The sequence below is a fragment of the Haliotis rufescens genome, unplaced genomic scaffold, assembly GCF_023055435.1.
Source record: "Haliotis rufescens isolate VD_foot unplaced genomic scaffold, xgHalRufe1.0.p SCAF_3, whole genome shotgun sequence".
Lineage (NCBI taxonomy): Eukaryota > Metazoa > Mollusca > Gastropoda > Lepetellida > Haliotidae > Haliotis > Haliotis rufescens.
In genome coordinates this window covers 7,849,983-7,877,119 of record NW_025964001.1, presented here as the reverse complement: position 1 = coordinate 7,877,119, position 27,137 = coordinate 7,849,983, and the positions used below count along the sequence as shown (strand labels likewise).

The window sequence follows — 27,137 nt, the reverse complement described above, 5'->3', positions numbered from 1 at the left end:
GGTAAAAACAAGACTGCAGGACTCACCAGAAGTGTTGAAGCAGTGTTGGTTCAGCGTGATGTCATCCAGAGAAATGTTTCCCTCAGGACGCATACCAACATAGGCCTTGAACTGGAGCTTGAATCTGTAATGAATATCAGTATGAATAAGCAGTCAAACTATCCCGGGGAGGTCTCGCCTATCAGACTCAATTAAATCTTACCCTTTATGGAAGACTGGGCTACTGAATCTGGCACCTAATACAGCCTAGTTCAGATGATACGTAGTGCCTTGTGTGACACGAGGGTGATCAGACATAGTATAATTAAGTGTTCCCTAACGTTGAATATATAAATAATTTATTTTACAGTTTTATTTACAATCTGACAAACTTTAATACTATGAATATTAAAATCCATCGTCTGACACCAGGTGGAACTTGTCACATATGTAGTTGTTGTGTTGTGTTTTGTTTTATGACGCACTCATAACAAACAAATGTATACCATGTATCTGTTTCTTATAGGGTGGGGATAATATCGGTTCTAATGAGCAGTGGTATATACGACGGGGATTTTGACGATCTTTTAAGTAATTATGACCCAAAGTCCCTTTCGAGCCAGACCCCTCGGGTGGCAACAGACTCCAAGGCAGATTCTGGTAACATGAATGTATTTGTGTTATGATGTCAAGTCAATGTATATATAGATTCCAAGTTAGGATTCAATTTCTCCCTTCTGGCCATGCTTCATCTTTACATTGACGAGTATCAAATACAGTCAGACAAAAGGGCAGTCTATATCAATTTTCAATATCCTGCTATAATTAGTAGAATTAGTCCCCAACCAAACTTTCGCTCTCTAATTCTTACAAACACAAAACAAAAGTGGAAAATACAAAGTCACGAGACATCCATTTGCTCCTCAACACAATAATATTTTAATTTTAGTTTTTAATTAATCATGTTTACAGTTAATTATTGATCAGTGCCCCTTATGTTCTAAGAAAGGTTTATTACCATTAGCCATGGTGGGTAGCCTGAAAATATTACATACAAATGCATTTCCCTGATTGTAATAGTGTATCTCACAAAAATCGTGACTACATTCTTTACAACAATATTCATAACATATTTAGCAGTGTAAATTTCACCATTGTGATGGAAATTATTTAAATTATTTGATCAATAGGGAAAAATAAATGTTGGTCTAAACTCAAGTGAGGAAGAGAGTTTATGGATGTCAACTTCTTTATTATGAGGAACACAACGTTTCTGAGTATATGCTTACTCCTTCATCAGGTGATTAAGCACATACTCTGGAACGTTGTGCTCCTCATAATAAAGAAGTTGACATCCATAAACATCCTTCCTTATGTGTAACACTTCTAAATGCCTTTCAAAGACTTAACTTAAGTGGTCTATGATTGTGATCATGATGATGATAAGGATTTTCTTAATATTCTTTCAAATAACATCATCTGTCATGTCCTGTTTCGACTACATGCGCTGGAGTTGAAGAGTCGTCTGGGAGACAAGTCAGCTGATTTGATTTGGGCTTTCTAATAGACCCTTTGGGGCAAGTGGCTGAGTGCTTAATGCTTTGTCACTTGATATCCTCCTCACAACAAACTTTGCATGAATGTCACGACGAGCATGCATTGCCACTATCATGGGAAGTCATTTATATCCTTGTCATATCTGCTGAAGCACTTGAATTTACTCTTCTACAGGGTGAGGCAGGGAGTTATGTTAGACACAGAATTAGAGAATAACCAGTGAGCTACGAGGAATAACAGATTATCTGTCCAGAGTGCATGAATGGTGAAATTCCAATTTAGAGTAGGTTATTATATAGGTTATTTCTCATTGACATTAACGAGAGAAAATGAAAAAAAACTATGAAATGTCAACCCTACAGAGAAACTTCACTGAAGGCAGCCTATTGTTCAGGTGATGTAATGTAATCAATCTGTGACGTCATGAACAATGGATGACGTCATACCATATTTTTCTCAACAATGAAGCTCTGTGATGTCACATGGCTTCAATTGACCAATCAGCATTGACAATTGCCAAATGCACATGTGCAAATATCAGAAGGTTATGCCACATGATCATTCTACCCTTAAGGGTAATAGTATGTTTTTGATGCCAACTTGAAGAACACAATCTGTTTCTCTGAAATCAGACAATTAATCTTTCACAACACATTTTTTTTCTGCACATGTAAAGCGAACAACTGTTTGAAAAAAACTTAAAAGCCAACTTTCAGATTATGAAAAAGTCAGTCCCGTACCGTCTGGTGACATTAATGATGTCGACTACTTCATAGTTGTAAGATTTCCATTCAAAGTTATCAAACTTATGAGTCCAGATCCGCCTACTGTCCAGCCCCTCCTCCTTGACCAGCACGTCCAGTCTGTACACGTCACGACCATAGTTGTACATGAAGAATCGCACCTGCCAACAAGCAACTCTGTAGAATTTTTTTGGTTTGGTTTGGTTTGTTGTTTTACGCCACACTCAGCAATATTCCAGCTATATGACGGCAGTCTGTAAAATAATCGAGTCTGGACCAGACAATCCAGTGATTGATATCATGAGCATCGATCCACGTAATTGGGATCGATGACCTGCATCAAACCAAGTCAGCGAGCCTGACCACCCGATCACGTTAGTCGCCTTTTACGACAAGCATAGTCGCCTTTTATGGCAAGCATGGGTTGCTGAAGACCTATTCTATCCCGGATCTTCACGGGTCGCAACTCTGTAGAATACTTCCAACACAACATATAATGAATAAAACATGGAGGACTAACAACTTAAACTAAATTCTATAGATTTAACACTGTTGCTCACCTGGATATGTAGTCAACAGTTTAAAATGTTAACAAAGACTGCCACTTACCATTGAAATTCAAATATTTTATGCATGAAGGAGAATTATGGGTTTAAAAAAATCAATGCACAATTTCTTCGCAATACAAATGAGATCCACAATGCAAACTTGTCAACTGAAAACAGTGTCAGTGAGTATCTTTGCTTTGATGAGTTCACCCATGGGTATGGTGCTGACAAGCATAGAAACAAGACCAGGAAAAATCTGAATTTGGAACCCACGATCAGAGGACACAACTCTGTACAGCAAATTGCAGCAAGTGAGATGACTGGCACCCCATGCCCCCAGCATATGCCTGACAACACATAACAGTCTTAGCAACTGTATAAGACATAATCCACTCAGCATGAAAAGAATTTATCAGCAAGGAAAACATAAACAAATATCAGGATGAGCAATATAGTTTGTCATGCTGACTTGTCCATCGCGACATATCATTCCAGTTACTTAATAAATTATCAATTTTTAAGATATGATTTTATTTCATGTTTTTAATGGCTGGTTATAATCTGCGAAAAAGGTATTGGGTGTAGGAGTATTGAGTGTAGGGGTATTGGGTGTAGGGTATTGGGTTTAGGGTGTAGGGTATTAGGTATTAGGTATAGGGACATTGGGTGTAGGGGTATTAGGTATAGGGACATTGGGTGTAGGGGTAATAGGTGTAGGAGTATTAGGTATAGGGACATTGGGTGTAGGGGTATTAGGTGTAGAGGTATTAGGTATAGGGAAATTGGGTGTAGGGGTATAGGGGTATTGGGTGTAGGGGTATTGGGTGTAGGGGTATTGGGTGTAGGGGTATTGGGTGTAGGAGTATTAGGTATAGGGACATTGGGTGTAGGGGTATTAGGTGTAGGGGTATTAGGTATAGGGACATTGGGTGTAGGGGTATTGGGTGTAGGGGTATTAGGTGTAGGAGTATTGGGTGTAGGGGTATTAGGTATAGGGGTATTGGGTATAGGGGTATTAGGTATAGGGACATTGGGTGTAGGGGTATTAGGTGTAGGGACATTCAGGTATAGGGACATTGGGTGTAGGGGTATTCAGGTATAGGGACATTGGGTGTAGGGGTATTGGGTGTAGGGGTATTAGGTGTAGGAGTATTGGGTGTAGGGGTATTAGGTATAGGGGTATTGGGTGTAGGGGTATTAGGTATAGGGACATTGGGTGTAGGGGTATTAGGTGTAGGGATATTCAGGTATAGGGACATTGGGTGTAGGGGTATTAGGTGTAGGGGTATTCAGGTATAGGGACATTGGGTGTAGGGGTATTAGGTATAGGGACATTGGGTGTAGGGTGTAGGGTATTAGGTGTAGGGGTATTAGGTAAAGGGACATTGGGTGTAGGGGTATTAGGTGTAGGGGTATTAGGTAAAGGGACATTGGGTGTAGGGGTATTCAGGTATAGGGACATTGGGTGTAGGGGTATTAGGTGTAGGGGTATTAGGTGTAGGGACATTGGGTGTAGGCGTGTAGGGTATTAGGTGTAGGGGTATTAGGTAAAGGGACATTGGGTGTAGGGGTATTCAGGTATAGGGACATTGGGTGTAGGGGTATTAGGTGTAGGGACATTGGGTGTAGGCGTGTAGGGGTATTGGGTGTAGGGGTATTGGGTGTAGGGGTATAGGGGTATTGGGTGTAGGGGTATAGGGGTATTGGGTGTAGGGGTATTGGGTGTAGGGGTATTGGGTGTAGGGGTATTAGGTGTAGGGACATTGGGTGTAGGGGTATTGGGTGTAGGAGTATTGGGTGTAGGGTATTGGGTGTAGGGGTATTGGGTGTAGGGGTATTGGGTGTAGGGTATTGGGTGTAGGGGTATTGGGTGTAGGGGTATTGGGTGTAGGGGTATTAGGTGTACAGGTATTAGGTGTAGGGACATTGGGTGTAGGGGTATAGGGGTATTGGGTGTAGGAGTATTGGGTGTAGGAGTATTGGGTGTAGGGGTGATGGCTGTAGGGGTATTGGGTGTAGGGTATTGGGTGTAGGGGTATTGGGCGTAGGGAATTGGGTGTAAGGGTATTGGGTGTAGGGGTATTGGGTGTAGGGACATAGGGTGTAGGGGTATTGGGTGTAGGGGTATTGGGTGTAGGGACATTGGGTGTAGGAGTATTGGGTGTAGGGGTGATGGCTGTAGGGGTATTTGGTGTAGGAATATTGGGTGTAGGGGTGATGGCTGTAGGGGTATTGGGTGTAGAGTATTGGTTGTGGGGGTATTGAGTCCATCAGTGGGATATTGAGTGTAGGGGTATTGGGTGTGGGAGTATTGGGTGTAGCAGTATTGGGTGTAGGGTATTGGGTGTAGGGGTGACTCAGTTGGTTGGGCACGCCAGAAACCTATAATTGCGGGTACGAATCCATGTTGGACCCGATTATGTTTCTGGGTTTGTCAGCACCAGAACTCTGCTCGTGGGTTTCACCAAAGTGGTAAATGTCTGAGACCTGCATCACTTCAGGCTTTCCTCCAAAATTAAGCTGACATTGCCGTTATATGATTGGAGTATTGTTAAAAGCGGCATTAACCCAACTCACTCATTCTAATATTTACCTTCATGCCATTGCAAAGCCTAAAAACACCAAACAACATAATAGATACAGTGATCGCTCGCTATTGCACTCTTCGATAAAGCGCTACTTCGGTTATTACGCGCGGTAACGCATGGCTCCCAAAATTTATGTACACTTTTAATGCTGAGAGTTTTACACAGACATGATTGTATTGTTGTTCGTTGTTTATTTGCACATAACGCTTCTCATTGCATAATCAACGGTTTATCGCTGAATGGAGTTCTAATAATCTGTTTGAAAACATCCGCGGCAGGTCCCGGAAATACGATTGTTCTACTAGTTAACTTTTCACACTATACATCCTTTGATCTTAGAAGCGCATGCATGCAATAAAAGAGAACCACAAGCGAAGTTTATATTCTTAATTAGTGGGCAATCCAATTTAAGGCTAAACTGTCACACACATGTAGTTGCTGTCACAACACGGCGGTCATTCATTTCGTAATCGCGCTTTCGTAACATCGCCTGTTTTTTCCCCGTAGTTATAACAAGCGATTTCATTGGATTAAAATTTGTTTCTAATGACGCTTTCTTGCCGAAATCTGCTACAAGTTTCGTGATTGGTCAATTTTGAGCACGTGACCTCAGGCAGCCAATCAAGCTGTGATACCAAGCTCGTGTTTGATAAATTTCAGAAGTTAGCGAAAGATTTTTTGTTAAATCGTGTTATTCTGAACGTTTTAAGCAGGAAATCACGATATATATTAAAAATATGGAACTTCGCGAAAGTATCGTGCTAGGTTACGAGCTGTGACAAAGATTTTTCATGCATATATTTTTGCATTAAACGTTGTGTCCGAGCCGAGAATTCAAGGCGACGAAAGCCTAGATGTCATTTGACTTACATTACACGCGATCGCACGAAACGATGGAAATAATAACTTAGATGTAAGTTTGATTACTTTTAGATATATTTTTGTTGATTTTATTTATCACTTTGTATAATATATTTAAAGATTTGCTTAAAATAGTCCTTATTTTGCTCTTTGACATGTTCGATGCGGACCCGTTGTCGAAATGTGTGTCCGAGAATTTTATTTTCAATAACATCGCGGGAAATAGTGAATAATTTTTAATTTATTGATAAAAAATGATAAATTAGAATGGAATACGTATTTCAGACATTGTGAAATATGACAGATTTAATAAATGAATGATATTACAGGTAGATCTAGGTCCATAAAAATATATACTATTTTGACGTGACGTGAGATAAACACATAGGCCTATTGATGATTTGAGATTTGCCGAGCGCGCTCCCCCGCCTCGGCCTCGGTTAAACGGCTCATCGTCTATAACGCCCACCAATTATTTGGACCCCATTGGTAGCGCAATAGCGAGCGATCACTGTATAACCTTGTGTTTATATGGGACAACTGTGCTGATTTTACAAGTGCTTCAAAAAATCAGCTGAAGGAATATGTCAGGGCTAACTGATTTGACTTCTTGTTTGAGTAACCTCCCTTGGATTAGAGAATCCCTGGGCCAATTAAAAAAAAATCAATCTATACACTGACCACATAAAAGTATCACATATAGGCTGACTGGCAATAAACAGACTCTTGAGAAAGAGACATTATTTTGCAGAAAATTATACTGACGATCTGCATGCACAAACAAGTTTTTTTGTGATAACGGCATGAGTGAACAATGTCAGATGATGCTAAGTGTTACTGTTGTATAAAGTCTAGGTTACCTGACAAGTCTCCTTGCTTTTTACTGGTGGCCGAGCAAACGTGACACTCTCCAGGATAGCAGACTCTCCCTGAGGACCCTTGCTTGCATCAATGTTTATGAAGTGGTCTGCAATTTCACAAAGTCATTACTCCTGAACAGCGTCTAAACCTAGGAGGTGGGGTGAAATTGCGGTATAATGTCACATTCATGACCATTGCACATATATAGTGAGTTGCATGTAGGTGTGTGGCTGCTTGTGGCTCTGGACATACCATGTTTTTGACTATTGCTAGACTATTGAGATAACATGCCACATGCCAAGTAGGCACAACTTGCAATGTTTCTAAACAAGCAAGGCAACATCCCGTCTATCAGGGATCAAGTCACAATTCACAATTGTAAATATGGTTCCTGAGCAGAAACCCTCACTATCGCAAAACTGCATGCAGTATTCTTTGAAAGGCATTGTTTTGAAGTTGACCAATGACAAAGTAGAGATAATTTATGGATAACAACTTCTTTATTTACTGTAAAGGCGACGTTTTGGTATAGATCCTTATACAGTTGTCAAGCAAGGCTGAATAATGAGCATGGTAGAGAAATATACATATTCTGCACCATGGGATGAGGATGACCGTGTAATCTGTCACCTCCAGCTTCGAATTCTGAAGCAGTTTGTCTAGGAAAGACCATGAAGGGAATTTATTGATAGCATGTCGATCTGGAGAGCCACTGGGTACCGGGCTGACGTAAACTGTAAGCTGATGATTGAGACATGTCGTAAAGAGATCCAGATCACAGTGTCCCAAAGCTAATTATAAAAGTGATCTAGGTGAAGATGCAGAGTCCACTCCGTGGCTACGATCCTTCCACTGCGGGACAAACTGTCTGCTAGTATGTTCAACCTGCAGGGAATGTATCATGCTTTCATCCAGTAGTTGAAGGAGTCTGCAAGGCAAAGAAACCAGTAGTTTCCATCATCAGAGAACATGACTTGGTTCCTTCCTGTTTGTTGACATAAGCCACCACCGTGGTATTGTCCGTGATGATCAGGACGGATGAGTTGAGAAGCAAATCTTGAAAGCACAGATCACTTTCATCTCCCTACAGTCCTTCTCCGTCTTGGTCCATAAGCCCAGTGTCTTGAGATCGTCTATGTGGGCTCCCAAACCAGAATCTGAGGTATCCGTAAATAGATGGTGGTCGGGAGGTGGTAAAGTGAGAGGAATCCCCACCGTGACATGATCACAACGAGTCCACCAGGACAGATTGTGAAGGACGTTGAGAGCCATGTTTACCAGGGAATCCAGGGCTAGCAGTTGAAGGGAGTTGATCCAGTCCTGCAGAGGGCGTAACCGACACTGGCCCCTGTGAGTCATATCTTGCAGAGAGGACAGGGTGCCTAAGAAGGATATTCACCACCTGATCCACTGAGTTGGTTGATCCAGTACCGTGTGGATCATCATGAGAGCCTTGGTAAACTGTTCCTCTAGAGGACAGGGATTTCCTGCATGAAGAAGAAATCTGGGCCTGATGTAAACAATGTCCAGTAACGGCAGGACTTCCGATTTTGACGGATAGATGCTGAAACCTGGATAAGTCAGGAGTTGGATGAGGAAAACTGATGATGGGACCGTGATCCAGGTGAAGAGCCAAGGCGCTATCAAAATCCTGAACGGCAAGACCCGGAACTCATAGTTTCGGCCGTTTACCACAAAACAGATGAACTTCTGTGACGTGCAATGAATCGGCACACATAAACACACGCGATTGATGGTTGAGGCTGATGAGCCAATTGAATGTTCGGAGGGACGAATGCAGCTTCTAAATCTATTCCAACTGGAATTTTGGAGGTGGGACCAAATATGACTTGTTGAAGGGCTTGAGATCAATGATCATTTTCACCACTGATTTCGTCTGGTGGGGACCGAATTGGAAGCAGCCATCAAGACCTTTATCGCCAAACAGGCCATTCGGTGTCTTTGAGATTCCGACGACAGCCGGGAATTTTACTCTCCTGTCGTCTTAGTCCCAAAGAAACACTACATAGAAATGAAAATGATCATCGATCTCAAGCCCTTCAACAAGTCATATTTGGTCCCACCTCCAAAATTCCAGTTGGAATAGATTTAGAAGCTGTATTAGTCCCCCTGAACATTCAATTGGGTCATCAGCCTCAACCATCAATCGCGTCTGTCTATGTGTGCCGATTCATTTGCTCTAGACGATTCCAGGGAACCTGTATGAGAACCTTGTGGCAGTCGGTTTCACTCCATACCGGCAGAAGACTGGTGGTCAAAGCGGTCAGTGCGGGAGCCATACGGGACCTCTGATGAACCCATGCCCTTAGGTTCAACCTCAGTTCTCCGTGGGTCTAACGGGATATTCAGATGGCTGGGCAGAACAGGGTAAGGCATGGTCGCCAATACCCAGCTGGTCGTCCGGAGGTCATGCGACCGAGGCGCTGGCACACAAAGATGGTTGGGGCTCAACTGGAAACATTCCCCCATGTGGTCTCCTGGCCTTGGGATTCTTCTAAGCTGGTAAGGCCTGAGCCATCTTTAACTGAACGATCTCTGATGATAGATAGGAGACAAGTAAGACTTCCATGGACGCCTTTTGATGTGCAAAAAGTTTCTCCCATGTGACCATTGAAAAACCAGAAGCTGGAACCATAGGTGTTGTCTCTAGCACACACAGGTAAGAAGTAAGGTTTTTCCCACCTTTGTGCACAAAAGAGCTGTCCGGCTACTCTAGCTATTGCGTGACAACTAGTTGTGTGTAGTTGACAGTGAACAGGACTTCTATTGAAAATCTGATTATAGGATTATGGCAATGATGTAATACAGGAAGGGGATTCGCAAAAATTATCCTATATTAGGAATAAATGCTGTATTTTGTTTGTTACATACAAACAGTGTTTATTCCTAATACAGGATATTTACCATCCCACAACAGACTTGCAATTTATATAACTCCACCTTAACATGCATGCATGTATAACAGCTTAGCTATTTGGTGAGATTTCAGAAAACACAATGGTATTAAAAGTATGTCACATAAACAACATGTTACTTTTTAATGTAACAAATTAATCAACAAACATTTGTATCTCACTTAGATCCACGAGCAAACATTTGTATCTCACTGAGATCCACGAGCAAACATTTGTGTCTTAGTTCACAGAGCAAACATTTGTATCTCACATAGATCCACGAGCAAACATTTGTATCTCACTTAGATCCATCGACAACCATTCGTATCTCACATAGATCGACAAGCAACCATTTGTATCTCACATAGATCGACAAACAACCATTTGTATCTCACATAGATCGATAAACAACCATTTGTATCTCACATAGATCCACGATCAAACATTTGTATCTCACATAGATCCATGTGCAACCATTTGTATCTCACATAGATCCACGATCAAACATTTGTATCTCACATAGATCCATGTGCAACCATTTGTATCTCACATAGAACCATGAGCATAATGTGAAGATGTCAATAGTCTTCCTTGATACATCAATGCAAAGTATGAGGCAACATTTTCGAACAATTACAATTTATGAAGTAACAGTGTTAGAATACTGTATCTTGTCAATATATTCATACATCTATGTTGTATTCTCAGTATTTGTATTTTCTAGACTTTCTACACACCACAGCTGAGAGATGATCTTTCTCTCTTAGGTTTACATCGACGATATTGATGCCTACTTCTGTAATTCGCAAATAATCTCAATTAATTATCATCTTTGGCCAGGACAGGTGACAATAGATTACAAAACACAATGAAAACATGACATCATATGCTCTTTGATACAGCAAATATAATACATAATGGCTGAATCAGGCTGATAAATCAAAATTTCAAAGACTCCAAACTATGATCTATGAACTACTAATGTGTACAACATTAACTGGCCACTTTTAACAAACAAGCTACTGACCATCATTGAGTGTTTGCATGTTCCAGTTGAAGCCGTTGCCACTGTCGACAGTGTACCACCAGCAGCTGCGATTCTTAAAGTTGCAGTTTTCAAAGGAACTCTTTGCATAATGAGGAGTGTTATCTGAAATAAATAGGTATTCTTATCTCATATAGATTCACGAGCAAACATTTGTATCCCACTTAGATCCACGAGCAAACATTTGTATCTCACTTATGCCGACAAGCAACCATTTGTATCTCACATAGATCCACAAGCAAACATTGGTATCTGACTTAGATCCACAAGCAAACATTTGTATCTGACTTAGATCCACAAGCAAACATTTGTATCTCACTTAGATCCACAAGCAAACATTGGTATCCCAATTAGATCCAGGAGCAAACATTTGTATCTAAGTTCACAGAGCAAACATTTGTATCTCACATAGATCCACAAGCAAACATTGGTATCCCAATTAGATCCAGGAGCAAACATTTGTATCTAAGTTCACAGAGCAAACATTTGTATCTCACATAGATCCATCAACAAACATTTGTATCTCACTTAGATCCACGAGCAAACATTTGTATCTCACATAGATCCATCAACAAACATTTGTATCTCACTTAGATCTATGAGCAAACATTTGTATCTCACTTAGATCCATCAACAAACATTTGTATCTCACTTAGATCCACGAGCAAACATTTGTATCTCACATAGATCCACAAGCAAACATTTGTATCTCACTTAGATCCACGAGCAAACATTTGTATCTCACATAGATCCACAAGCAAACATTTGTATCTCACTTAGATCCACGAGCAAACATTTGTATCTCACATAGATCCACAAGCAAACATTTGTATCTCACATAGATCCACAAGCAAACATTTGTATCTCACATAGATCCACAAGCAAACATTTGTATCTCACTTAGATCCACAAGCAAACATTGGTATCCCACTTAGATCCATGAGCAATCAGTGGTATCCCACTTAGATCCACAAGCAAATATTGGTATCTCACATAGATCCATCAACAAACATTGGTATCTCACATAGATCCACAAGCAAACATTTGTATCTCACATAGATCCACAAGCAAACATTTGTATCTCACATAGATCCATGAGCAAACATTTGTATCTCACATAGATCCACAAGCAAACATTTGTATCTCACTTAGATCCACAAGCAAACATTTGTATCTCACTTAGATCCACGAGCAAACATTTGTATCTCACTTTGATCCACAAGCAATCATTGGTATCCCAATTAGATCCACGAGCAAACATTTGTATCTAAGTTCACAGAGCAAACATTTGTATCTCACATAGATCCACGAGCAAACATTTGTATCTCACTTAGATCCATCGACAACCATTCGTATCTCACATAGATCGACAAGCAACCATTTGTATCTCACATAGATCGACAAACAACCATTTGTATCTCACATAGATCGATAAACAACCATTTGTATCTCACATAGATCCACGATCAAACATTTGTATCTCACATAGATCCATGTGCAACCATTTGTATCTCACATAGATCCACGATCAAACATTTGTATCTCACATAGATCCATGTGCAACCATTTGTATCTCACATAGAACCATGAGCAAACATTTGTTTCTCACACAGATCCATGTGCAACCATTTGTATCTCACATAGATCCTTGTGCAACCATTTGTATCTCACATAGTTCCACAAGCAAACATTTGGCAATTTATTAACTGTATTAACTAACGGTATATTATACATGGGGAGGTTCACTCAAACACTATATTCTCACGCATTTTCTCAAGTTAATTATGGTATTAATGATGCAAAAACACACCCAAATCTATATGTATCTCTCAGAGGTCCTTGAGCAATCAATGTTCACTCGACTTGAAGATGGACTCATTTGCAGACTTGTTTGTTTCTTTGTTGTTTGACGCCGAAATCAGCAATATTCCAGCTTTGTGAGGCGGTCTATAAACAATCAAATCTGGACCAGACTATCCAGTGATTCAATTCATGAGCATCGATCCACACAATTGGGATACGATGACCAATAAAGTCACCAAGTCAGCATGCCTGACCACCCAATCCAGTTGGTTGCCTCTTACGACAAGCATAGTCACCTTTTATGGCAAGCATGAGCTACTGAAGACCTATTCTACCCTGGATCTTCATGGGTCTGCAGACTCGTGATGAACATGATGTCACATGACTGCCTTGAAATGTGAGTGACAGTTGGTGCAAAATAAAATGTGTTTACAGAATAATTTGCAAATAAATGTTAGATAATTTTTAATGGCAATGTAAAGATAAATAGTTTGAGCAGTTGGGAAGCCCTTAAACTACAGCGAAAACCTGCTAGCCAAGACCTTATTTGTCCATAAAAGACCTGGCTTCTGGAGAATCCTCTTGGGAATAGATACACAGAAAATCATGAAATTAATGTGAAGAATGCTAGTGTCCCATGCTTGCATTAATAAAATGAAGCATTTAATTTGGACATTTTGAGATCATTGTCATAACATTAAACAATTTAGTAAAGCACTAGATTGAGTGTTTCTCATTGAGCACTGTGTCTGGCCTGGTGGTGGCTGGTTTATACAAGAGGATCAAACAAGTTTTGACAGTTGTCAACCATATCTAATGGCTGCAAAGATCTTCTGGATGCTGTCAAATAATGTAACAATAACAGGCAAAACACTGCTCGTCCTCAGCAAATGTGGCCTCGCTTATTAATATACAACTTTTCTTATTTATGTTCAAAAGATAATGTTCATGTAAGAACACACTGAACCTAAATCTTTGTTAATAAAAAGTATCCCATTACAAAACATTTCATATATTCCTCGTTCACGGACCAGCCAAGTCTGGAACTTCTCTTTTGATGTTATTAATATCCTGTTTTTATCAGGATTAGCTCTTATCGAGGAGAACACCCACAACAATGGGAATGCTCTGTGAACTATCGATTAATGTTGATGAATCAACAGAAGAAGTTGAAAGAGCATGAAAAGAAGACAACTTGATAATAAATCTGATTACCAAACAGATTCAAGAGAATTTGAACTCTCAATAGTCATGTCAGTTACAATGTTTGAGGCATAGAACAATCCTACACATCCTCCCACATATCCCCAACTGTATCCATGACCTCACAGATCACACTTCCTCCCACATATCCCCAACCATATCCATGACCTCACAGATCACACTTCCTCTCACATATCCCCAACTGTATCCATGACCTCACAGATCACACTTCATCCCACATATCCCCAACTGTATCCATGACCTCACAGATCACACTTCCTCCCACATATCCCCAACTGTATCCATGACCTCACAGATCACACTTCCTCCCACATATCCCCAACTGTATCCATGACCTCACAGATCACACATCCTCCTATCTATCCCCAACTGTATCCATGACCTCACAGATCACACTTCCTCCCACATATCCCCAACCGTATCCATGACCTCACAGATCACACTTCCTCCCACATATCACCAACTGTATCCATGACCTCAGATCACACATCCTCAAAAAAATAAAGAAAACAGCGTTATCCCTATCCCTATCCCCCGCCATGGGCACATTAGAACTATCAAAAAAGATTAGCGTAAAGACTTAAGAAGATATAGGCACTTAGGCTGCTTTATGTTATCAGATTGATTAAATGTGAAATTAATATACACAAAAGGGCCCTTCTCTGGAAAAAATAACTCAGTCTTAATAAGTATGTCTTAGATAAGCTAACTTCAGTAGTTTCTGAGAAAACTTGTCCCCATTGCACACACTAAGCACTAAGTTGAAAAGCACAGAGCAAGGGCCGTAACTCTGCAAAAACATTTACGAGACCAATTTTCAAACCCATTTGAGATCATGACCAGTAACATCATTGTGTAAAATTACATTTCTCTGACTTAAATAGTTCTTGAGCTTATTCGTCCCCTTTGAGAAGCGGACAGATGGATGGAAGGATGGATGGTCAGACAAAGCACTTCACTATTATTTGCCCGGTCAATGGGTCAGAGTGCACACAACTATCAATCTCAGCTCCCTAGGGAGTATACAACCCAACGTTCACGGTCACCCATCCATTTAGGACTCTTCGTGACAATGTTGCTTAACTTCGCCTGATTTTTTACCCTGTGCGCTGTGCACAGGACCACATGGTGCCAGGAGTATTGCTTCCTGTGGAACAATATCCTCGGGAAGAGGACTGTATATCCTTCCCTTGGTCAGTGTCCACACTTGAATTTTCTATATTTATACCTAGGACTAATTCATCGCTCACATATATACTCACCACACAATGCATGGGTCTCATCTTCACGGCATTCACAGTCATTCTTCAAGTTGCACAACCAGTCCCGTTTGATACATCTGGAACTTTCACATTGGAATTCATCTGGCTGACAAGTCTTAGTCTCATTTGCATCTGAAATGAAAACATATATGTTCACAATACATAAGTTGAAAGGAATGGATTATGTGTTTCATCACAAGATTGTATTTCAGTTATTGTGCGACTCGGAAACAGACTCTTTTATAATGTTCAAATAGTAGTGTCTTTGAATGTGTGTCTTCATATCATGACAGTAAGTGAAGAAACTGTTGCTAAAATCATACTAATCTAGACCTCTGTCTTCACCGGACTAAACTTTTGGCACCACACACATCTGGCTTAGACACTGTATATGATTGCATTTATAAATTAATAACAAGAAAAAAGTGAGCAAAGCTCACATACCCCGTTATCCCCGCTGGTCAACAACAAATGTTTTAAAAACTAAGATTGAGTTCCAGTGACAATTGACCCCCTCCCCCACCCCCCAAATCTCCCATGTTACCAGTGTTCACTACAAGGAAGTAGATCACCATGAACACCTTTGAATAAAAATTTGATTGAGGAGTTACATAAGAAGAATTATCAAAAGGACCAAAAACTGTTGATATAAAAACACATAAAAAATGGAACAATATCATATAAGAAAATCAATAAATTAATAATTTCCATCTAGCCTTAACATATATGGTAAAGAATTCATAAATTCAAACTAAGACAAAGCACAGATACTTATGATGATCTACTTGTGTGGAAACAATTTTGGAAAATATATTAGCTATACAAAACCAGTCATCAAAATTTCTAAATTCCATCATGTTTCCATGAAAACAGCAAAAGAGAAAACTTTCAGAATCTTATAAAAGATAAAAATCAATCATAGTGGTTAATGTAGCAAGTTTGCTGAAGCTAGGATACATAATATTGTAAACATGGATCGTACAAAAACTCAAAATTTATGTTTCACCATGATTCCATGGAAACGGCAAAAATAAAAAAATTCAGAATCTTCAAACTAGCAAAAGGCACAAGTACTCATTGTGGCAAAATGTGTGTAGCAAGCTTGATGAAGCTAGGATGCATAATTAAAAAGATATGGGCCGTACAAAACATCCACCCTAAAAGTTTAAGTTTCTTAATGTGTCCATGGAAACGGCAAAAATTAAAAAGTTCAGAATCTTCAAACTAGCTTTAGCTTTCGTAAACGGGAGTATAAATAGCAAATTGACATTGATAGGGCTGCCACATAACCAACAAATAGAAGAATCAGATTGCTGTCGGTACTTCTGCAAGACACCATTCAATGTTTCAACACCTGGCATATAGGTTGCTCTGTGGTTTCAGAGGAGATATGGAAAACGTAAGAGATTGAAAAGGACATCTTTGTTTGCAATACGCAGGTCAATCAATATCATTGGTCTGTATGCAAGGTCCATTTCAAACCTGATGTCATGTGATAACTGACTGACTGATTAACTTTTAACTGGTTGAATGTCACGTTATGTCAATTCTTTTTGTTTTAACACTGTGGCCTCTAAGTTCTTGGACAAAAACATATTTTCAAAACAAACCACACATTCTCCAAATGTATTATGTAACATGGTCAAAATAACAAATATGAAGCACAAACAAATCAGTGGATTCATATTTTTGTTTCCTTGGGGGAATATGTCTTATTACTTATGTAAAGTAGTTAATGGGTTTCTATTTCTATGTCTTATTACTTATGTAAAGTAGTTAATGGGTTTCTATTTCAAGCTGTGACACTGGAGGATAATCTAAGTCTGTGTCAAACATATTGAACATCTGCAGGCAGGATTCAGATAAGTTGTCAGGTTCATATTATGGAACAGCTCAGAATTTGCCCCTGGAGGAACAGTGGATTAAATGACCTTTAGTTGTTTTGATGATGTTATGAATAATTCCACTGATAACATACAAACCATTACAGTTTGCCAATAATATAAAAAATGTTTTCAAAGTGCAAGAACTTAAAAGAAACTTTTCTTTTGAATATGGATTTATCATCTGGCAATGTAAACAGCTTTAGGGTGATTAGTATCTGTTTAGGTGTTTATCGCTAATATCCAAACCATAGCCTAATTACTCCATAACAGCCCTGTAACTAAATCACCCCCGGGTCAAGACATGCAACGTGCCTGGGGCACTAGATCTTTCGCTGGGGGGCCACAAGTGTCATCCCTCCTTTTTTCCATCAGCTATAGTCTGCCATTCGCACACTGGCTCTCTTCAACTACACACGTGTTTCAACGTATCTGATCACTTTCGCTTTGTTCGTTTTGCTTTGTTCACAATTGCATTCATCAAAATTTCATCACTCATTGTACCTCCAAGTATCTCCAATAGGTCTGGTGCCAAAGAAGCAGACAGGCCACGTTCAACATTCAGTTAAGCATGCTGATGATTTCCATCAAATTCACCATTTATCTTATCCAAAGGGCAAATCTATCAATGTCTTTATGGACATAGAGGCCTGCTCCGTGGTGAAGATGAAGCTATTCATAAGGTTCAACAACTGGGAAAGGGAGCATTACTTGCAAAATTAAGTTGGCCTTTAGAATTATACCAGTCCATCCATCCGATTTCGAGCTACTAGGCAAAAGATTTGAAGGTGTTTTCTATTTGATAAATACTTACCATTCGGGTGCTCCACATCTTGTGCCATATTTGAAACAATTATTACCTTCTTCCATTGGTGCATACAATCCCACCTCCCAATGTGCCAGATCATGCCACTGCTTAGACAACCTCAACGTATGAGTACATACACTGGAACAGTTTGGGATCCCTATTGCCCACGAGACAAGATTGTCGGCCCCACTACACAACCGACATTCTTAGGGTTGGATATCTACACCAATGCATTGCTGATCAGAATCCGAGAGTCCAAGATCAGGGAGGTGACAGCAGAAATCCAAGACATCCTGTCGATGGGTAGCAAAAGGTCACAAAAAGGGCCCTTTAGTTCCCCATAGGCCTACCTGCAGGGCAAATGGTTTAGCGGCAGATGGCCAAACCAGTGGGTTACGGATGGAACTACATGCGACTTGACACTACTGGAGCTGTTTTCCATCACACTGGCCATCCAGCTTTGGTGCAAGCAACTAGTGAATGAACAAAAAGGTCCTCTTCAACATCCAAGCCGTGGTGGCAATAATCAACAACCAGTCTACCAAGGCCCCCAGAGTGATGAGCCTACTCCGCCGCCTAATCCTGCAGTGCCTCTGGTATAATATTCTGTTTCAGGCAAAGTATGTTTGTACCAAAGCTATCACTATTGCCGATGCTCTCTCAAGGTTTCAACTCAAACATACTCCAGGACCAGAACCCCAAATTATCCTGTGCAACGTACGGCTGATCTGAAGCAAGAAGCACTACCTTGCCCACAACAGGCATTCGTTCATTTCGATCATTCCCCCATTACTAGGTACCAATTCCAGACACTCCCTTAAAAGACTGTAGCACACAGCAACATAAATACTGCTTGCTATTCTTCTCCCTCCTTCCGCATTGGGGTGGCCACATCCACTGCCATGAACAAGGTGCCCAAACACCTCATACAACAATATTGCACGTGGAAGTCAGACTTCTTACAATAGCTATATACGGTTACCGACAAATTTAATGTTACACAACTAATTTCAACATTCTGAACATGGTATTTACAAGACTTCTTATTATTTACAGTTTGGATGGTGGGCTCCAGCTACATGGCCAGAGCATGGCAGTACTTGCTTCTGAAGGGCACCAGTCTGGACCAACCGAGTATGCTATATGGCTGGCGTGAGGTGGAATGAGCTGGATGGAGTTGGATGCCATCTATAAAGCACAGGTCAAGGCGACGCAGCACAGCCCCAGAGCCCACATCATACACCTGGGTCTCTAACGACCTGTGCTTGGTCAAGGGCAGCCAACTCTACCTTGACATGGTGGCTTCAATCCTTCGGATATGACTCCAACTTCCTGACACCAGGACCATCATATCCACAATGCTGTCCAGGTGCTACTGGCACGATGCCAAGGATCCAATCAAGATCGAGGGCATGTGGAAGAACATTAACGGCAGGCTTGCCAACCATGTGAGGGAGCTTGGTGGAACAATAGTGCCACATCCCCAGATTCTGGCATCAGACAGGACATCAACCTCAGCAAAAAAAGCATGGTTCTTGTGGGCAACCCAGATAGTAATAAATTAACTTGATTCCAAATTAATACTCGCGTTTAAGGATACCTGGTTTTCAGCGGGAACCTTTCCGGGGTTGCCAGCTTCTCAGTGGGAACCTTGTCTTTCCCGACTTTTCAGCCGTGGAATCATTAAATAGCTCCTGTTGCACAACCAATTGCCACGTATATTGGCCTTGCAGCGGTAGTCGTCATGTCAGCAGTAGTCGAAATTTTGGGGTGTCAAGATAGGGATGTGCATGTGTAAGAGCAAATATGTTCCCCCTGAACATTTGTTCTGGGGTAATCGATATACCAGGAGTATTGGTTCCTGTGGAACAAAATACCCGGGGTGAGGACTGTATTTCTTTTCCTGGACCATTTTCTACATACAAATTTTTAGGACTTATTCATCACTCACACATGCACATGGCTGCTTGTACTAATCCAGATTTTACAGTGCTAACTCACTCAGATGCCATGCCACAGTCTCTCACAAAGGTATGCAGCTGCTACATAATGACTATTGTGAAACCTACCTGGACCACAGTTGTGCAGCTCCAGTCCATCAATGGCCACAAAGGAAGAAGAAATTCGAAGCTGGGCAATTATTCCAATTCGAAAAGGGAGTTTCTTCTCTCCAATGTGCTCCTCATGGTATGCCCAACTGAAACATTGAAACATATCCATCTATTACACAGAAGAGATCGTCTCTCCAATGTGCACCTCATGGCATGTCGAACTGAAACATATCGATCTCTAACACAGAAGAATTAATTTATATCTTCTCTCTGATGTGCACATAATGGCATGCCCAATTGAAACATATCGATCTATAACACTGAAGAGTTAATTCATATATTCTCTCCAATGTGCACCTCATGTTAGGCTTGGACGGGTAACTCGGGTACTCGTGTCGGGTGGGTCCTGAGTAGGACCCTTGTACCCACAGTACTACCCGGACCTGTGGTTAGTCACGTGATATATTGTTTAATGACAAAAACTCACTATAGATCAGTGGTTACACAACAAGTCGCTAATGCTTCTTACAATGCAAATGCTAATGCCCATTTCTTTCTGACAATGCACACATTCCCTTTGACTTGTGTATGTTTGAGTAAAGATAAAGCTTCATCAACTTCAGTGTACCCATGATCTGATTGTTTGCTACATGTATCGAAATAGTTCTTGCCAGGGCTGCTGTACAACAATTCTAAATCAGACATGTTGTTCCCACATCTTGAGATCTACAGAAGGTACCTGGGTAGGGTCGGTTAATAGGGGATCGGGGACCGGGTAGTAACGTAAATTTGGACTCGTCCCAGCCCTAACCTCATGGTATACCCTCTTGAAACATTGAAATATACGCTATACCACCTCTGACTGTAGTTGTATCAAAACTTTCATTGCAAACAATTCTTAACATTTGTAAATAAAATAAATAGCTTATCAAATTAAGCAACATGTTTACTTCATGGCTACATAGAGGATCAGTCACAAGAGGTGCAGTCTCATCTGTTTTAAAGTAGTTGGGAAATAGATTACCATCTTTAAATCTTGCATCTTTTATTCAATGACAATAGAAGAACAAGATCCCAGAACAATAAGTCTGACTTCTGACTAATTTCGAATTTGTACTGACGAAGTTTCTCATCACCCATTCCTTTGCCGGACTTCGCTGAAAGGGTACGGTGTAATTTTTTTCTGCGCATAATATTCAAATTTCTTTTTTTCCAAAATATTAAACCCGCTAGAGGGGGGTGCGCATTATACATGGGTGCGCACTATACTCAAGAAAATACGGTACTTATTGCTAATGGGATCCATGATGTCATGATTATCATGAATGCTTATTGTTATTATTGTAAATGTGAAGCTCACATATTTCCTTATATGGGTAAAAAACCCATGGGGATTCCAGGTAAGAATATTGGTCCCCAGCAACCTACACTAAAGGTGACTAAATGGATCTGGTGATCAGACTCTATGACTTGGTTGTCTGCATGTCATCATGTCCCAATTGTGTGGATGAAAGTTCACTGGATCATCTTGTCCAAACTCAGTTATTTACAGACCACTGTCATGTAGCTGGAATATTGGAGTGGGTGTTAAGAAATGAACAAACAGTATAAGCATACAAAGGTTAGGTGGAACATGGTCCCCTAGTGGATCATAATGGAAAACTAACACCGGGGGTTAGGATTCCCAACATAAATACAAAATGAGGAAGCGATTCTTGGTGTCCCAACACTAATGTTGCTAAACTTCACTCCCTCACTCACACATTTCTACCCAAATGGTCATTACTGAGTGAGCCAGGTTCCTAATCTTTCAGCAATAGATTTGTTCTGATGTCCCATGATTTCTGTAAAAGATCCATAATACTTTGATCGTCACTAAAATGTCAGATTCTGTCTTGAGAGCTTCGTAATGCCAGCACAAAGAAGTCTGAGTTTAAAGTCAACTTCGGCCAAATGATGAAGGTATTTGATCAGCAAGGGGCAAAGATGCATAGGCACAGTCTTTGGTAATGCGAATAGGAAAATCAATAGCCAAGTCTAGTAGGTACACATGAGTGTATGGCCTGTAATGGCCCACTACCCCATATTAGCCCTGTCTTTTATCTCCAATAATCCGCTGTTTTCTGTGTGTAGCAGATGCAATTGTGGATCTATTCTGAATAAACATGCCAGAGATGGACTACACAGAATTTATGAGAATGCCCTGAAAGCCTGCGAGGAGTGAAATTAGTGTGAAAAAGGTTAAATTGGTTTACTAACCAACGTTAAGTTCAGACAAGGTGTTCATTGACCAAAGCAACAAATTACAAAAGATTCTTTGTTCAAGTTATTCCTGTAGCTTGTATGGTCATAGAACATGCTCCTTATCGTGCATGACGTTTGCTATACATGTATATCACATCCCAAATGAGCTTCCTCCCCCTATGTGTACAATGTGTGAAGCCCATTTCTGGTGTTCCTGCCATGATACATGTATTTAAGTGTGGGTTCGAATCCTGGACGGGAATCAACATCAACCAAAAAAGTACGAGAATCTGTACTTTACAAAGAAAGTGTTATTCCAAACATAACATTTGTTACATTTGACCACTTTCTAAATGGCATTGTGTATTCAAGGCATTGTGTATTGATACATGTATTGTTTGAATACCACTAAAAGTAAAGCCATACTCACTCACCCATTGATCATCTTCTCTATATAAGGATTTGTTACTTTATCCTATCGTGAAGTATCATCCCCCTCACGACCCTGCATTATATTTGTTATACATCACATCTCCACAGGGCATCTTCTTCTGATTTGACATTTTATCGTATCCTAAAAAAACATCCCACTGATCACCTTGCATTATATTTGTTATACATCACATCTCCACTGAGCATCTTCTTCTGATTTGACATTTTATCTTATCCTAAAAAACCATCCCACTGATCACCTTGCATTATATTTGTTATACATCACATCTCCACATGGCATCTTCTTCTGATTTGACATTTTATCTTATCCTAAAAAAACATCCCTCTGATCACCTTGCATTATATTTGTTATACATCACATTTCCACTGAGCATCTTCTTCTGATTTGACATTTTATCTTATCCTCAAAAACCATCCCTCTGATCACCTGGCATTATATTTGTTATACATCACATCTCCACATGGCATCTTCTTCTGATTTGACATTTTATCTTATCCTAAAAAACCATCCCTCTGATCACCTTGCATTATATTTGTTATACATCACATCTCCACATGGCATCTTCTTCTGATTTGACATTTTATCTTATCCTAAAAAACCATCCCTCTGATCACCTGGCATTATATTTGTTATACATCACATCTCCACATGGCATCTTCTTCTGATTTGACATTTTATCTTATCCTAAAAAACCATCCCTCTGATCACCTTGCATTATATTTGTTATACATCACATCTCCACATGGCATCTTCTTCTGATTTGACATTTTATCTTATCCTAAAAAACCATCCCTCTGATCACCTGGCATTATATTTGTTATACATCACATCTCCACATGGCATCTTCTTCTGATTTGACATTTTATCTTATCCTAAAAAAAACCATCCCTCTGATCACCTTGCATTATATTTGTTATACATCACATCTCCACTGAGCATCTTCTTCTGATTTGACATTTTATCTTATCCTCAAAAACCATCCCTCTGATCATCTTGCATTATATTTGTTATACATCACACCTCCACTGAGCATCTTCTTCTGATTTGACAGTTTATCTTATCCTAAAAAAACATCCCACTGATCACCTTGCATTATATTTGTTATACATCACATCTCCACTGAGCATCTTCTTCTGATTTGACATTTTATCTTATCCTCAAAAACCATCCCTCTGATCACCTTGCATTATATTTGTTATACATCACACCTCCACTGAGCATCTTCTTCTGATTTGACATTTTATCTTATCCTAAAAAAACATCCCTCTGATCACCTTGCATTATATTTGTTATACATCACATTTCCACTGAGCATCTTCTTCTGATTTGACATTTTATCTTATCCTAAAAAAACATCCCTCTGATCACCTTGCATTATATTTGTTATACATCACATTTCCACTTAGCATCTTCTTCTGATTTGACATTTTATCTTATCCTCAAAAACCATCCCTCTGATCATCTTGCATTATATTTGTTATACATCACACCTCCACTGAGCATCTTCTTCTGATTTGACATTTTATCTTATCCTAAAAAAACATCCCCCTTATCACCTTGCATTATATTTGTTATACATCACATCTCCACTGAGCATCTTCTTCTGATTTGACATTTTATCTTATCCTAAAAAAACATCCCCCCTATCACCTTGCATTATATTTGTTATACATCACATCTCCACTGAGCATCTTCTTCTGATTTGACATTTTATCTTATCCTAAAAAAACATCCCCCTTATCACCTTGCATTATATTTGTTATACCCTGTATGATGTTTGTTATATATCACATCTCCTTTGAGCATAACCTCAACATTACTTTGATATATATATCTTATCTATAACAGCCCTAGTGGGAATCCCCTCTCACCACAATTCACGCTGTTCTTAATACAAGAGGTTTCTATTCTTTTCTATACCATCAATGATCATCTATTTCTTTTTCAAACCAATCATCAATCTTGAATACTAGACCACTCACTTCATGCCTTTTCCACTTTGAATAAAGCTCTTCGGATTAAATAAACTCTCATCCTGGATCTGGTCACTGCAGGAGTTTATCATGACAATTTCGATGCCCTCGTACTCAGTGGCAACATATACCACGGCATGGAATCGAAGAGTACACATGGGTCCAGTGGATCCCAGACAGTGGCTTGTGAGGACGGCCGGGCCGGTCCTGTTCTTCATGGCAAGAACATAGCGCCCTGAAAATAGAGACAATTGAGATGTAAGGCTATTGAATACATCAAGTCTTTGAATGGCATTTAGAAGTGATGCACATAATAAATAAATAAGAGAAGTTATGGATGTCATATACAGGTACATATATATGTTCTCTGCCTCATAGCATTTATTCCCCTGTAGGAGTAAGGATATACTCTGAAATGTTGTGTTCCTCATAATAAAGAAGTTGACATCAATAAATTCTCTTCCTTATTGAATACTGATGCTGTTTTATGGCTCTTATCCACTAAGTGATGCTTTGGAATACATATAAATCTTGATACTTTTTCTTTAGAGGTTCCGCTTGTACAAAACTGTTTATTTGTTATTGTTTAATGCACAAGCCAGCAATATTCCTGCTATCATGGCAGTATGTAAATAATGAGTCTGGGACAATCCAATGATTGTTAAATATGAGTGACATCCCACACCATCAGAATACAGTTAAGTGTGAACTATGCAACTGTTTTACAATAAGGTGAAATGAAAAAAACCCACAAGATTTTATCACCACTGTTCACAAGAAATGATGAAATATACAATCATTTATCTTTCGGTATCAGTCCAAAAGCTTGTTTGCTTTTCATTCATTAGTAGCAGCCCTACTCTCAAAGTAAAAAATAACTGACACAAGTTACAGTTGAAATTTACTACCTTAATTTGGTTTATGCTCAGTGAAATTTACTACCTTAATTTGGTTTATCCTCGGTTTGCCACCTCACTGTAAGGGATTAACAGTAGTTGTGTTTTTACATGCATAGGGGTCATCTCAGTTCACGTCCAGCTTTGGGACTGTCACGAAGGTGCACATGAACTTAACTCAGTCTGATTTTGTATAATTGATAAGGTGAACATCGTTCATGCTAATCATTGAATTAAATGGAAAAATGATGTCTTCACCGCTATGTGTGTTCAGTAACATGTTAGTGGCATATAAGCTGGTACAATGTCACGGATCATCATTGCAACATGGCAAATGCACAAGCCGATATTCAGTTTGTTGCTGACAAACACAATAGCCAAAACATTGCACACCAGTTCCAAGATAAGAGAAGACAAGACACAAATATACATTGGAAATGTTGTGTTTCTACTTGTCCAGGCACCATCAACACCTCGCATAGCCTCATCACCACCTACAGATAGACCCAAAACCACCTTCCGAACCAAGTACTAGTGGACAAGTTCCTGGTTTGTGTGAAGGATAACGTGAAGAGTCACAGCAGTGGCTTGATAGGCCTGGAAGAAATGTGTGGCCCTCAAACCACAAGCCACGTTGAAGGGTGGCACACAAGGTTGAACAAAATTGGACATTCTCACCCAAACTTATTTAGGTTTATGACATCTTGAAAATAGAGCAGCTTGTACATGGTGGCAAGCAGCTTCCCAGGAAGAAGAATAGGCTTCTTGAAGACTGCTTGAACCCGGGTGAAGGAACACCTGATGACTGCCATCCAGTATGCTGACTACATGTATTTCACATCTTGTTGGACTGTAATGTGTTTTGTTTTGTATATATGCATGATTTATGATGTATTGTGTAGAATTCTATGGATGTAAAATGTATATGATATGTCGGTAAGATGTACAAAAAGTTATTGAATATGATTGTCTATATGACAATTAAAAAAAAATTATATGTCCAAATGTACAATGGAAATAAAAGGTTTGAGATGACCCACACAACCTTCTATTGTCTATCCAATCAGTACGCCTCACTGCACTCCCTAATTGAAACAACAGATGGTGGCAAATCGAGGAGATCCCTATAATTTATCAAGTTAATATGCCTAACCTGGACTTCCTTCTCTCCGGATTCTGGACTTAAATTTTTGGACAAATCTATCATGTGATTGACAAATTATGTAGCACATAGATTAATGTCAGCCGCCGATAAGTTGGATGCCCATTGGTTAGACAGCTTAAGACAGCACATTTATGGTTAGGTGAACAGCAAGTCAACTAGCTGACAGTACACTCCTCTGAGTGTAAGGACTGTTCCATTACAGCTATGGGTATTGTCCTCATTAATCCCCACCTCACTGTTGGACATATTCAAAGCATGGAATGAAAGATCCACATTT

General features: G+C 39.8%; 1 protein-coding gene across 1 annotated transcript in view; it reads right to left on the bottom strand.

Annotated features, from left to right (window-relative positions):
- The window catches only part of LOC124140988 (leukocyte tyrosine kinase receptor-like), a 228,648-nt gene that overhangs the window by 111,644 nt on the left and 89,867 nt on the right, over window positions 1–27,137 (bottom strand). The window contains exons 5-11 of the mRNA XM_048403314.1: window positions 24,809–25,034; window positions 20,147–20,274; window positions 15,387–15,518; window positions 11,080–11,202; window positions 7,137–7,243; window positions 2,277–2,440; window positions 27–124 (exon numbers count right to left, since the gene is read on the bottom strand). Of these exons, the coding sequence (XP_048259271.1) occupies window positions 27–124; window positions 2,277–2,440; window positions 7,137–7,243; window positions 11,080–11,202; window positions 15,387–15,518; window positions 20,147–20,274; window positions 24,809–25,034 (978 nt within the window). The remainder of the gene's footprint in view (window positions 1–26; window positions 125–2,276; window positions 2,441–7,136; window positions 7,244–11,079; window positions 11,203–15,386; window positions 15,519–20,146; window positions 20,275–24,808; window positions 25,035–27,137) is intronic.